General features: G+C 39.8%; 1 protein-coding gene across 4 annotated transcripts in view; it reads right to left on the bottom strand.

Annotated features, from left to right (window-relative positions):
- The window catches only part of ITSN1 (intersectin 1), a 239,470-nt gene that overhangs the window by 158,553 nt on the left and 66,201 nt on the right, over window positions 1–14,716 (bottom strand). For all 4 annotated transcript variants that reach the window (XM_033418238.2, XM_033418235.2, XM_033418237.2 and 1 more), the window contains one exon: window positions 4,059–4,219. In XM_033418238.2, coding sequence (XP_033274129.1) covers window positions 4,059–4,219 — 161 coding nt within the window. The remainder of the gene's footprint in view (window positions 1–4,058; window positions 4,220–14,716) is intronic.

Genomic DNA, 14,716 nt, shown 5'->3' with positions numbered 1-14,716 from the left:
TTTCGACCAAACGCTGGCTACAGGGCCCTTCAGAGATTCAAAGTAACTTCTACTTTTAACTAAGCTGGTTAACTGAGGACTAGAAACCGCGAACACACGATGGACAAGATCAACAGGGGCCCTGGTCCCTTGCAGCCTATGGCACTGCTCACCTCTGCTCTTCCTGGCCTTTGCTCTCACGTGACTTCTTGAGTTTTCCTTCTTCTCTTGGATCACTGTCCTACTTGCCTAACCCAAAACCTGTAACCTTCCCCTTAAAATGTCCAGACTTGCGGCTCAACCTCACCAAAAGAAAGGCAATGCATAGTTTGTTTGTTTTTAATAGTGAACCTTTAAGTAAAAGCATAGCATTCATTTATCTCAGCTTATCATTAATTGTATCAGAGACAACCTGAATGACTATTGACTGTCCCCTCCCAAACCTCCTTCACTTTACTCCCTGTCATCAGATACATCAGGATGAAGAGAGAGAAGGAAACTCTATCCACAATTTTTGTGTTTTGTTTAAACTGTCTAAGAACTTTCCCATGAATCAGATGTTGGATCTGATTACTGTAATCTTTAAATCAACCTAAATAATTAAAGTCTAGGTTGAGAACAGGTAAGAAATCAGAACTGTTGGTGATCTTAGCTGACTAATTACCATTTAATTTTTAAGAAAAACATCTGACTAAAAGACAGCTTTTTATGGAATTATGTTTTAAATTGGGATAATAATGGATTTTTTTCCCTGTGGAAATTTGTTCTAAGAAATAACTTAGGACTTCCCTGGCAGTCCAGTGGTTAAGACTCGGCACTTCCAATCCAGGGGGTGAGGGTTCGATCCCTGGTCCGGGAACTAAGATCCCATGTGCTACGTGGCGTGGCAAAAAAAAAAAAAACTTAATATGGCCAATTGCCTCATTACTGTGAATAAAATACATATTTCTTAATACCATAAAGAAAAGGAGCACAAGGAAACACAAAGATGCTCTGGAAACACAAAACCTTTCAAAAGGAAGTATGTGACAATGTGAAAGGTCAAGAATCCAATAAGAGCAAGAAAGAAACAGAAGATGCAGCAGGACACTGCAAGTTTGTTCCTTTTTCCCTGACAATCTGCACCTTTGATTTCATTTTTTGTTGGTGTTCTGTAAGAATTTAATGTGTAAACAAATACAGAAAAATAAACACTACAGCAACAAAACAGGTTTGCATCTTATATAGAAATTTTAAAGACAATTCACCAACAAGTATGAGGTTAATCTCTGTATTAAAGCTTACCTTCTTATAGAATAATTTAGCAGTCTCTGAGATTTTAAGCCAGAAAAACAAGACTCATGCTGGTAAAGCAACCTGCAAATACCTTCTGTCTGTTCTCATAATTAGTCTACTTCAAACATAAAAAGACCTTCCAAAGGAGGAAGACACTGCACTTAATGGAGATTGCTGGGACCTTCCTGGGAAATCCTTGCCCAGAGGAGACGCTTTACCACCTGCAGGACTAAAATGGTGGCAACAAATTGAAAGCCAGGAAAAGATTCCTGTAGCTTTGGTGTATTTGCCCAATTTAAGTGTTACCTTCAGATGTATAATAAAGCAAGTAAACAGAACCATAAAGATAAGCTTTCTATAAATTAAATGGTATTTGGCTATAGTACTAAGGAGGTGAGAGAATAAGAAACTTATGTTAATTATCAATCCTAAATGACTACTTGCCCATTGCAACTGAAAACTGAGGACTCTAAGTATGGCAGATTGCTAATACTTTAGAGTGTTTTATTCATGTTTTCCATTGAGAATCCTTAAAATGTTTGATAAGCTCCTTTAACTAAGAAATCACATAGGGGCTTCCCTGGTGGTGCAGTGGTTGAGAGTCCGCCTGCCGATGCAGGGGACACGGGTTCGTGCCCCAGTCCGGGAGGATACCGCGTGCCGCGGAGCGGCTGGGCCCGCGAGCCATGGCCGCTGAGCCTGCGCGTCCGGGGCCTGTGCTCCGCAACGGGAGAGGACGCAGCGGTGAGAGGCCTGCGTACCGCAAAAAAAAAAAGAAATCACATAGAATCAATACAATACTGAACTAACAATGGTCCTCACACCCATACTGCATTATCTGAGGAAATATTACAATTCAAAGTGGTCTTTTTCCTGAGAAAGCCATGTTACAAAATGGCACAAGACAATACACATTTTCTCCATTTTTTTCCACCAGCAAATAAGAAGGGAAAATCAGATTATAATATATTTTATGAGGAAAACATGTTTGTTTCTTAAAACTGTTTTCAATCACTTTTCCGTCTACGATTTTTTTTTTTTTTTTTTTGCGGTACGCGGGCCTCTCACTGCTGTGGCCTCTCCCGTTGCGGAGCACAGGCTCCGGACGCGCAGGCTCAGCGGCCATGGCTCACGGGCCCAGCTCCACGGCACGTGGGATCTTCCCGGACCGGGGCACGAACCCATGTCCCCTGCATCGGCAGGCGAACTCTCAACCACTGTGCCACCAGGGAAGCCCCATCTACAATTTTTTAAAGGGTGAGAACCAAATTTAAATTAAGAATGACCATTTCTACAAGGTGAGAGAATGAATACATATGGTAAACTTTGTACTTTATATTAAAGTGAAGAAACTAAGGCACAGAAAAGTTAATCAAGCTCAATTTCAAGGTTGAGTTTAATAGTAAAGGTAGAAATAGAATCTAGGGCTCTGATTCTCAGGTTAGAGGGTAATGGGTGGTATCTTCCCAAGACGGAAACATTTCTTTCTTTTGGTGGGTAATGTTCATAAATCATTTTTAAAATATATAATATGAATTTCCTTGAAAATCTTTGGCATATGTGAGTCACTGGAGGCTGAAGTTTATAGAAATCCTCTCCCCCACCCCAATACAAAAAGGCAGGGGAGCTAGTTTTTAAATGAATCAAAAAAGATTAATCTTGAATGGATAAAGAAGATGTGGCACATATATACAATGGAATATTACTCAGCCATAAAAAGAAATGAAATTCAGTTATTTGTAGTGAGGTGGATGGACCTAGAGTCTGTCATACAGAGTGAAGTAAGTCAGAAAGAGAAAGACAAATACCATATGCTAATACATATATATGGGATCTTAAAAAAAAAAAAAAGGGTTATGAAGAACCTAGGGGCAGGACAGGAATAAAGACACAGATGTAGAGAATGGACTTGAGGACATGGGGAGGGGGAAGGGTAAGCTGGGATGAAGTGAGAGAGTGGCATGGACTAATATATACACTACCAAACGCAAAATAGATAGCTAGTGAGAAGCAGCCGCATAGCACAGGGAGATCAGCTTGGTGCTTTGTGACCACCTAGAGGGGTGGGATAGGGAGGGTGGGAGGGAGATGCAGGTGGGAGGGAGATGCAAGAGGGAGGAGATATGGGGATATATGTATATGTATATGTATAGCTGATTCACTTTGTTATAAAGCAGAAACTAACACACCATTGTAAAGCAATTATACTCCAATAAAGATGTTTAAAAAGAAAAGATTAATCTTAATTTCAAAGTGACCTGAGTTTTATTCTGCATTGTTATAGAAATCAATTGGATAGCTGAGTCCTGTGAAACGTCACAGAGGGCACTACACCTCACAGATTACACACACATGTATCCTGCAATGAGATTTATATGACTAGAACTTAGTCCACATTTTTATAAAGTACAAAATTAAATCTCAGTCTAAGTTTTCATAAGCCAATGACTCAAAGATATCAAACTTGTTACAGTGGGATGATTAATTCATATATTGTATGCTATGGAGTTAGCCCCCAATTCAGGTGTTTTTATTATTCATCCCAGGCCTTTGTATTGGTTGAGATGTAAGCTGTGAAATTTATTTATTTGCTTTCATTTTGATTACTCTCATCCCAGGGTTAGAATGTGACCATGCTTCTTCCCTTCCATCATTATCTTTCTGCACAGGGCCATCATTTTTCAGACAGAATACCTCCTAGAATTTCACAATGCTACAGACTGAGAGAGGAGGGTGGGAGAAGGGAAATATTTATTTTAAAAACATGTAATGAAATATAGGAACCAACTCCTTTTCAGACTCACCAAACGCTGGTGCACTAGAAATAGCAACTGGTTGCTGTTTCATGACAGGGGGAAGTGCGGAGGGGAGCTGATATCCTTGTAGCTTCAGTTTGATGAGTTTCATAGCTATGGAAAACTCCACTTGATCCATTCTTCCATCATTATTCATATCAGCAAGCGCCCTGCAAACCAACAGCATGGGCTTAGAATGACTGTGACCTTAAAAGAACCTTTCCCAAACCACCACTCCCACCCACACAAAAACTAAATAATCAGCTCCCTCGGTCCCGGGGAAAACGAAACAAAACAAAACTTGTTTACCAAGCTGTAGGGAAAAACTGAAAAGGTTTTATATAAATATGAAATATGTTTTATTGTGTTACTCTCTACTTTTACGATACACATGGTAATTTTCAGTCTGAATGTCAGGATATATACCATGGACATCAAATGGGGTTTCTGTTTGGAGTGATAAAAATGTTCTAAACTGGGTAGAACTGCACAATTCTGGAAAGACTAAAAACCAATGAACTATACACTTTAAAACTGCGACTTTTGTTATGTGAATTATGTGACAATAAAGCTATTAGGAGGAAAAAAGTATTTAGAAACAGAGTTTATTTCTAGATACTTGATTAGATTGCATCAACTCCTCTGTGGGGTTCTACAAACCTCACCATGGGGATGTGACACACTATGCTCTACTATACTGTAATACTAGCATACTTTCAAAGCTCTGGAAATTCATTAAATGACCTTACAAATGCACTTACTATTTGAAAGTGGTACTCAAACAAATGGTCAAGTCAACTTCCAATGAGTTATTATGTAAAGCATTTCTCTCAAATAAGAGTAAGAGAAAGGAAGAAAGGGGTTTGTACTTGCAACTGGAAACTACATTTTTGCTAACTGAAACTGTGCATATTCATGATTTAACCTCTTCTGCACAAAATATGTTCATTCAGATTTCATTTGTTGAAGTCTAGATTTTAAGGGCATAAGGATTTATTTTTTAATCCTTTCTTAAGAGAAGTTTTATTTGAAACTTCAAATGTTAAGACCAGCTACTCCAATTACAATGCCATCATTGGCAATGTTTTAAATGAGCCACATAAAGATTGTGTCCTCAAAAGAAAATTAAGCTACATAGAAAATAACCCTACATTTCTAGAGTTAACTCAAAGTAAGAAAACATGAGGCACAGTAAAAAGCGTAATAATACAACAAAGATTAAAAATCTTTAAACATGTTAAGAATTGTAAAAGTCAACACTATTCTTCAGGAAAAATTTTAATGGTCATAAAGTCATAAAGGGAACCCCATGGCTACAGAAACCACCCTTCTGCCTCAGATAGGAGTGCCCCAGGCCTCCTGTGGTCAATGACCGCCTTCAGCATACCACACCAGTGGAATCTGAATTTCACTCATTTCTAGTGGCCTTGAGCATCGCTTGCCATGTTTCTTGGGCACTTGGACTCGTGCTTCCATGAACTGCTCATTCACATCCTTTGCCAAGCTTTCTGATGGACCGCATGTCTTTTCCTTGTCAGTTTAAAAGCACTCATTGTATATTACATATCAACTGTTTATCTGTCAGTTGTTGAAAGATTTTTTAAAACTCTGTCCATTTTGTGTGTAATATCTTTAGCATACAGAAATTCTACATTTTTATATGTGTAAAATATTTCTTTTATCACATAGCTTTCTTTTCTAAGATGGTATTACTTTATTACATTTCAATCTTTAAACCAATTGTAATTGCATATATGTGTGTGGTATGTTACCCCAGGGTTCAACCAGATTTCCTTCAGGTGGATACCTAGGGTTCCCAGCAATGTTTATTAACCAATCCATCCTCTTCTCATTGAAGTAAAAAGAAATATTTTTGGGGTTCATTAAACGTCCATATGAAAGGAGATCTATTTCTGGATTATCTACTCTGACTGAACAATTCCCAGGTCAATGTGACAATAATCTGATCCCACTGACTCTATGGTATGTTCTGGTATCTGGCAAGGCTTTTTTAAAAAAAACTTGTTGGATGGACCTAGAGATTGTCATACTGAGTAAAGTAAGTCAGACAGAGAAAGACAAATATCATGTGATGTCACTTATATGTGGACTCTAACAAAAGGGTACAAATGAACATATCTACAAAACAGAAATAGAGTCACAGATGTAGAAAACAAAGTTATGGTTACCAGGGCGTAAGGGCGGGGGGAGGGATAAATTGGAAGATTGGGATTGACACATATAAACTACTATATATAAAACAGATAACTAATAAGGACCTACTGTATAGCACAGGGAACTCTACTCAATACTCTGTAATGGCCTATATGGGGAAAGAATCTAAAAAAGAGTGGATATATTTATATGTATAACTGATTCACTTTGCTGTACACCTGAAACCAACACAGCATTGTAAATCAACTATACTCCAATAAAAAAAAAAAACTTGTTTGGCCATTCACAGACATTTCTTTTTCCCTATTAACTTTTAATTTATCTATTCTATAAACAACTCTAATGAAAATCAAGATGGAACTGCATTAGATACATGAATTTTTAGAGAACTGACTTTTTTTTTTTTTTTTTCGTGGTACGCAGGCCTCTCACTGTTGTGGCCTCTCCCGTTGTGGAGCACAGGCTCCGGACGCGCAGGCTCAGCGGCCATGGCTCACGGGCCCAGCCGCTCCGCGGCATGTGGGATCCTCCCGGACTGGGTCACGAACCCGTGTCCCCTGCATCGGCAGGCGGACTCTCAACCACTGCGCCACCAGGGAAGCCCGAGAACTGACATTTTTATGATAGTTAGTTCAGAAAAATAGTATGTTCAGTTCTACTAATATTTCCTTTAATAAGATTACATCACTTCCTTCAATATAAGTAACTACTTTTCTTGTTAAATGTGTTCTTAGGAATTTTATCATTTCTGTTACTCTTTTAAATAGAACATGTCCCCCATTTCCATATTCAGGTGCTTATTTCAAGCATAGAGAAGAATTTTGCTTTTAATAATCATTTATGCTGGGTGTATTGAGCAATCTTACCAAACTTCTGTGAATCTTACACAATCACATAACTAGCAAAAAAGAGAGTTAACTTTCGTTTCCAATATTTATACCATTCCTTTTTATTGTAAATAAATAAATATTTATTTACTTCTATTTATTTGGTTGCACCGGGCCTTAGTTGTGGCACGTGGGCTCCTTAGTTGCGGCATGTGGGATCTAGTTCCCTGACCAGGGATCAAACCCGGGCCCCCTACATTGGGAGCTCAGAGTCTTAACCACTGCACCACCAGCGAAGTCCCCACCATTCCTCTTTCCTGTTGGTCTTACTGCCTCTATGACATTACTAAGTGAGCATCCCTGCTTGGTTTTGAGTTTAAATTAAATGGTTTTTTTAAAAAAAATGACTACAGTGTTTCATTGTTTAGAATAATATTTGGTACTGATTTTTAGAAAGTAATCTGACATATTTAAGCAGTTCCCTTTTCTACTTATTAGAAATGGTTACTATACTCTTTATCAAATGCTTAGTCAGCATCTGCTGATCTGATCCCACATTTTCTTTTTCCTTTTATCTCCTGATATAATAATGTTGAGGGAATTCCTTGATTCTGAACCAATCTTGCACCCCTGGCATAAACTCAGTTGGTCATACTTTTTGTACATTGTGGAATTCTATTTGCTAAGATTTTGTTTTGATTTTCTGTGTCTACGATCATAATTGAGACTGGTCTCCGGCTGCTTTACGTTTGTACTGTTTTTCAGGTTTTATAAAGGAAACTAAATCAATAAAATGAAATGGTGAGCTTTCTCTCTTTTACCAAATTTTTTTTTTTTCGCGTCACCACGCAGCATGAGAGATCTTAGTTCCCCAACGAGGGATTGAATCTGTGCCCCCTGCAGTGGAAGCACCAAGTCTTAACCACTGGACCGCCAGGGACGTCCCCAAAATATTTTTAAAAAGATATTCAGCTATTTCAAATGGTTTTCATGGATTAAAAAAAACCTCCCAACAATCAACATTGACATGCATACTTAAAAAAAAAAAAAATCAGGCAGATAGATTCCCACTCCCTATTCCCCACACTACTGTCCCCAAAATATGTTTTCTAGAGAGAAACAAAAATACCCAGTGTGGGATAATGAGTGGGTTATGAGAGAAGAGACTTTCTAGTAATGGTTTAATTAGGAGAAGCCTCAAAAGGAGAGGTGAGGGAACACATAATGCTCAGGTTCTAGACATCCACCAAAACTCCAAAACTTTTTTGACAATTTTGTGTGACCTTTTTAAAAAAATTCTTTTGCTCAACTAACAGAATATAACTGTTGGGACTCCTTTGTAGTAAAAACTCAAAGGTCTTTTAGAACTATAGCAGTTACTCCTACAAAGCTCAACTCTCCCCACCCCCTCCTAATATACTGGAGTAGATTTGGAATTCGATTTCTCAAATCTTCTCTGCAAAATATGATTTCAGCTCTGCTGTCCAGTTCATCTCTTATTTATAGTTATTTCTCAGTTTACTCATTTCTTTTTTTTTTTAATGAAAGGTTTTTTTTATAATTTATTTTATTTATTTATTTATTTTTGGCTGTGTTGGGTCTTCGTTGCTGCGCACGGGCTTTCTCTAGTTGTGGTGAGCGGGGGCTACTCTTCGTTGTGGTGCACAGGTTTCTCATTGTGGTGGCTTCTCTTGTTGTGGAGCACGGGCTCTAGGCGTGCGGGCTTCAGTAGTTGTGGCACGTGGGCTCAGTAGCGGTGACTCGCGGGCTCTAGAGCACAGGCTCAGTAGTTGTGGCGCACGGGCTTAGTTGCTCCGCAGTATATGCGATCTTCCCAGACTCGGGCTCGAACCCGTGTCCCCTGTATTGGCAGGCGGATTCTTAACCACTGCGCCACCAGGGAAGCCCAGTTTACTCATTTCTAATAATCTCCCCAAAAGACTAACTAAAAGTCTGAGGATCCTGAAATTCACAAAACTTCCAAAGCTAAAAAGAAAGTATGATAAAAAATATTTTTAATAAAAAAATAAGACAAAATAGCTATCTATGACTCCTGAAAACAAACTGATCTTAAATACAGTGTTTAGTCTGATATTAAAATCTATATATAAGGACTGCCCTGGTGGCGCAGCTGTTAAGAATCCACCTGCCAATGCAGGGGACACAGGATCAAGCCCTGTTCCGGGAAGATCCCACGTGCCTAGGAGCAACTAAGCCCATGTGCCACAACTACTGAGCCTGTGCTCTAGAGCCCGCGAGCCACAACTACTGAGCCCATGCGCCACAACTACTGAAGACTGCACACCTAAAGCCTGTGCTCTTCAGCAAGAGAAGCCACCACAATGAGAAGCCTGTGCACTGCAATGAAGAGTAGCCCCTGCTCGCTGCTACTAGAGAAAGCCCGCACGCAGCTATGAAGACCCAATGCAACTAAAAATAAATAAAATTAAAAAAAAAATCTATATATAACAGGCATGGCTGAGATGAGGAAAGGTCCACAAGTATGCTGAATACTAAGGGTAAGTTTTCTGTTTGATTTGTACAAATAAACCACATAGCACTCTTACATACTGTCAGCAGGAAAAAGTGCTTCAACTCCAAGTGTAGGAAAATCTGGCCACACCTACAGAACGACATATGCATTTACTCTTTGACACAGTGATTCAATCCTAGGAATCCACCCTGAAGATACACTTCCAACAATACAAAAATACATGCTTTGGGCTTCCCTGGTGGCTCAGTGGTTGAGAGTCCGCCTGCCGATGCAGGGGACACGGGTTCGTGCCCTGGTCCGGGAGGATCCCACATGCCGCAGAGCGGCTGGGCCTGTGAGCCATGGCCGCTGAGCCTGCACGTCCAGAGCCTGTGCTCCGCAACGAGAGAGGCCACAACAGTGAGAGGCCCGCGTACCACAAAAAAAAAAACAAAGGAAAAAAACATGCTTTAACTCATTCTTTGCTGCATTATCTGTAATTGCAAAATATTAGAAATAACCCAAATGCAGAAAACACAGGAAATTAGCTGAATAAACTATGGTATATCTTCAACAATAACTATTATATAACTGTAAAAAGAAAATGAGGAAGATCTCTATGGAATGTTATGAGCGATTTCTAGGATACACTGTTAAGTGAGAAAAGCAAAGAACAAAAGAACATTTATAGGAGGTTACTTTCAAAGTAGAAGGAAGAGGAAATAATTTAAATATAAATTTGCACACATATTATGGACATGCTTTTTCCCCACAGAAATAAACAAAGAAAGGATAATAAGAAGCTAATAAAATAAGTGGGAATGGGATGAAGCAATAGGACAGCGAGTGACACTTCTCTGAGTTCACACTTTTGTAGAGTTCAGCTTTTGGAATCTTGTTAATGTGTTACATATTCAAAACATAAAATTAAGTTCACAAAGATGAGAGCAGATCCCTAAACTAAATAAAAACAAAAACATATAAACCAAGGGGGGGGGATAAATTGGGAGACTGGAATTGACATGTACACACGACTACATATAAAATAGATAACTAATAAGGACCTACTGTATAGCATGGGGAACTCTACTCAGTATGCTGTAATGACCTATATGGGAAAAGAATCTAAAAAAGAGTGGATATATGTATATGTATAACTGATACACTTTTCTGTACACCTGAAGCTAACACAACATTGCAAATCAACTATACTCCAATAAAAATTAATTAAAAACAAAAAAACAAGCAAAAAAACCAAATCAACCTAATAGTATTTTAAATAAGTAACATGTCCACATAGGAAGAAGGGAAAAAAACTAATCTAAATAACTTCTGAACACAGTACTTCATATATCCTCAGGCTATAAACAAAAGAACTATGAAGTAACCTTGAACGCCATTGAATAGGTTTGTTGTTTGTGGTGGATGGGAGTGTAGAAATTCTGAAACTATCTTGTTTGTATCATAGGATTCAGAGAAAAAAGGCGGGCCTCCTCTCGCTCAGTCTCATTCACTACACCAGAACTGAAGCCAACAGATTCCTTTAGGAGCCTACTTCACCCACAAAGGCTCATCACAGGCTGCTCACCTCCCACTGTGCAGATTAACCAGGCCTAGTCACTCACCCATCTGTTTGTTTATTCATCCGAAGTTTTTTTTTTTGGCCGATTGAACCTGGACCACCGCAGTGAAAGCACAGAGTCCTAACCACTGGACCACCAGGGATTTCTCCAACAAATATTTTTGAACAGGTCACCTACTAAGGTCTCTATCCAGGAACTAGGCTTACAACTAAGAAAAAGACAGGCAAGGTTCCTGCCCTCAGAGCTTGTTTCAGTGCAAGCAGACACTCAACAAGAAAACTAGTCAGATTATTCCACACGGTAAGTGCTATTAATAAATAAAGCAAGGCCTTCCCTGGCGGTGCAGTGGTTAAGAATCCGCCTGCCAATGCAGGGGGAACATGGGTTCAAGCCCTGGTCCAGGAAGATCCCACATGCTGCAGAGCAACTAAGCCCGTGCACCACAACTACTGAGCCTGCGCTCTACAGTCTGCAATGAGCCCGTGTGCCACAACTACTGAAGCCTGCGTGTCTAGGGCCTGTGCTCCACAAGAGAAGCCACCGCAACGAGAAGCCCGCGCACCGCAACGAAGAGTAGACCCCGCTCGCCGCAGCTAGAGAAAGCCAGCACACAGCAAGGAAGACCCAATGCTGCCAAAAATAAATAAATAAAATAAATAAATTTATTAAAAAAAAAAAGAAATAAAGCAAGGTGATGGGAAAGAGAAGACGTTCTTCAGAGCAGGTGGGGAGAGGGAACTGCTTTAGATTAGTGGTCAGGAAGCCCTTCTCTGGGGAGGTGAACCAAAACCTGAAGGGTAATCGGCCAAATATGTGAGGATCTAGAAGAGTTGCATGATAGGAAGAGAAAATGCCAAGTGCAATGACCCTGAGGCCAAAGGAACCCATTTAAAGATAGAAAAAAGGTCAGAGAAACTAGAGTGCAAAAATTGAGGAAGGGAGTGGTACAAAATAAGAGAAGAGGGAAAAAGCAAGAGCCAGATCATATTGGGCCTGTGGCCTTGGTCATGACTTAGGGTTTTCTTACCAATGGAGAGTTTTAAATGGATTTACTTTTTCAAAAGATTGTTGGGGTGCTGTTTGGAGAATGGAATCTAAACAGGCAAGTGTGAGAGACTCCAGTCAGAATGCTCGGGAGTCAGAATGCTCGAATAGTGGGCCCAGCTATTAGGCCCACTATGACAAATTAGGATGGTAGCAAAGGATACAGAAAGAAATGGCCAGATTGGGGATACAGTCTGTAAATGGAGTCAAAAAGTACCTGCTGATGGATTGGTTGCGTAGGGTAAGGAAAAGAGAGGAATCAGGCATGGCTTCCAGCAGCCGGGTAGATGCTCAATGCCATGAACTGAGATGGTGAAGACTCAGGAATGTCCAGGATGACTTTTTCTGGGGGTAAATGACTTTGGCAAACTGATCTTGCTGGGGGCTGAAGGCCCTCCTGACATATGCTCAGTGGTATCCTAAGATAGCATCCAAAGGCGTCACACAGGCGTTAGCCTTGCCCCCTGCCCCATCCTTGAGCCAGATCACCAAGATGTTCTAATTTCTGCCCTTATGCCTCTGGCTTCCTCCTCCTCTTGGGGCCAATTTCTAGGTGGTGCTGCCTCTCTTCCCCTCATTTCTCTCCTTAAGAGCTTCTAATCCCCATTTCTGTGGCCCCTACCTACTGCCTCTGATTCCAAAGTCCTCATTCCACCTCTGCTTTCCTCCGCCTTCAAGGCTCTTGTCCATTGCCCTCTGCTTTCTTCTTCTCTGTCTCCACACCAGATCAAGGTTGCAACAATGTTAAGCATTTAAGCTGCCAAAAGGATATAGGATACTGGCCCTGTTCCTTCCAGTTCCTTATTAGCAAGACAATTTCTAGGAAGATATATCATCTTTGGCCACAGTTATAATTTGGCATTACACACACTGACTTGACTCCATTCTGAGGGAGAATTCAAGTTTTCCTGTATTCTTAATTGGAAACTGGGTTGGAGAGATAGGTAGTTCCAAAGTATTAGTAGGTTATAGTTCCAAAGCTCATAAATTAATTAACTGGAATATAATTTCTACATGGATTCCAACAGATATTTCCCAGCTGTGCACATCACTCACACTTTTGAATGGTCCAGAGCAAATGAAAGTAAGGCCCAGAGAGAAAGAGAAACTAGAAAAAGGTCCTAATTCTCAATCCAAAATTTTCTTCTTCCCCAGAGGAATGACACAGGGACTGCCTAAAATTTTAGACTCAAACCCACTTCTCTCTCTACCAAAAGTGGCATTGGACTTGCCCTGTGATCCCATCAGAAAAACCACATGAGAACACAAGATTAGCATGAGAGATAGGGAGGGAAAACTATTTCATTAGGTCAGCTGTTATTTATAAATTTATAAACCGAAATTTGAAGAGGTGAAGTATTGCTCAAGCTTCCAAAGTGAAGAAGCATCAGAGCTAGTGTCAAAAGACAGATGTTCCTCACACTCTGCACCACACCATTCCAGCATCTTAGCAGGACATCTGTGGCTCGAGAAATTTCTAACGACTTTTCAGAGATATTGCTTTTGGGAAAAGATTCTTAGAGGTGTGTTTCATTTTGTTTTTTTTCCCCTGATAGCAATTCTTGATGAAAGTAAAATATGCCATCACAAATTTATTTAACAAAATGTCAGAAAAAAATTAAAGACAAAGAACACTTTTGATTTAACCTAAGTCTGCAGACTCATTATATTCACTGTTAAAAAATTTTCACAATGAAAAGAATAAGTTGGTAAAAATGACTTTGGTATACTCTGGTTAAAAAAAAAACAAACAAAAAAACCCAAAAAAACAAACAAAAAATTAACTGTCTTAATTGAAAGAACTGAAATTTACTAAATAATACTTTATTTTTCTCCATTACACTTATTAACATGTGACAGTTTTTATGCTGTTATTGACCATCTCCTTCCACTGGATTGCAATTTCGATGAAAGCACAAATTTTGTCAGTTTTGTTCACAGCTGTATTCCCAGCACCTACAACAGGCACAGGCCCATAGTAGACATCTGATAAATATTCTTCCACTGTTGAATGAATAAATGTTAATTTATTATAGATTTCCTTGCAGCAGAGTATTCATTACAAGACTGCTTCTTGAATGAACCTTTATAGATTGGAAATACAGTATAAAAGCAGAATTCAGTGAAGGAAGCTAAGTCTGGGAAAGGAAGATTCTAGTGAGTGATCTTGGCTGATGGTGTGAAAAACAATCACACAGCAGAACACAAAGCAAAAAGAAATTTAACACAGATGTCACAAGTTTCTTGCATTTAGACTTAGGCACTTAACCAACAGGTCAGTGTCCCTGTGCTCAGAAGTACATGAGTGTTCCTTCTGTGTGTGTGTGTGTGTGTGTGTGTGTGTGTGTGTGTGTGTGTGTGTCTTTTACTTTACTTTAAAAGTAATTCCAGGGACTCCCCTGGTGGCACAGTGGTTAAGAAGCCACCTGCCAATGCAGGGGACACGGGTTTGATCCCTGGTCCAGGAAGATCCCACATTCCGTGGAGCAACTAAGCCTGTGCGCCACAACTACTGAGCCCGCGTGCCACAACTACTGAAGCCTGTGCGCCTAGAGCCCGTGCTCC

Source organism: Orcinus orca, chromosome 5 (assembly GCF_937001465.1).
Source record: "Orcinus orca chromosome 5, mOrcOrc1.1, whole genome shotgun sequence".
Classification (NCBI taxonomy): domain Eukaryota; kingdom Metazoa; phylum Chordata; class Mammalia; order Artiodactyla; family Delphinidae; genus Orcinus; species Orcinus orca.
This window is presented reverse-complemented; position numbering and strand designations above follow the sequence as displayed.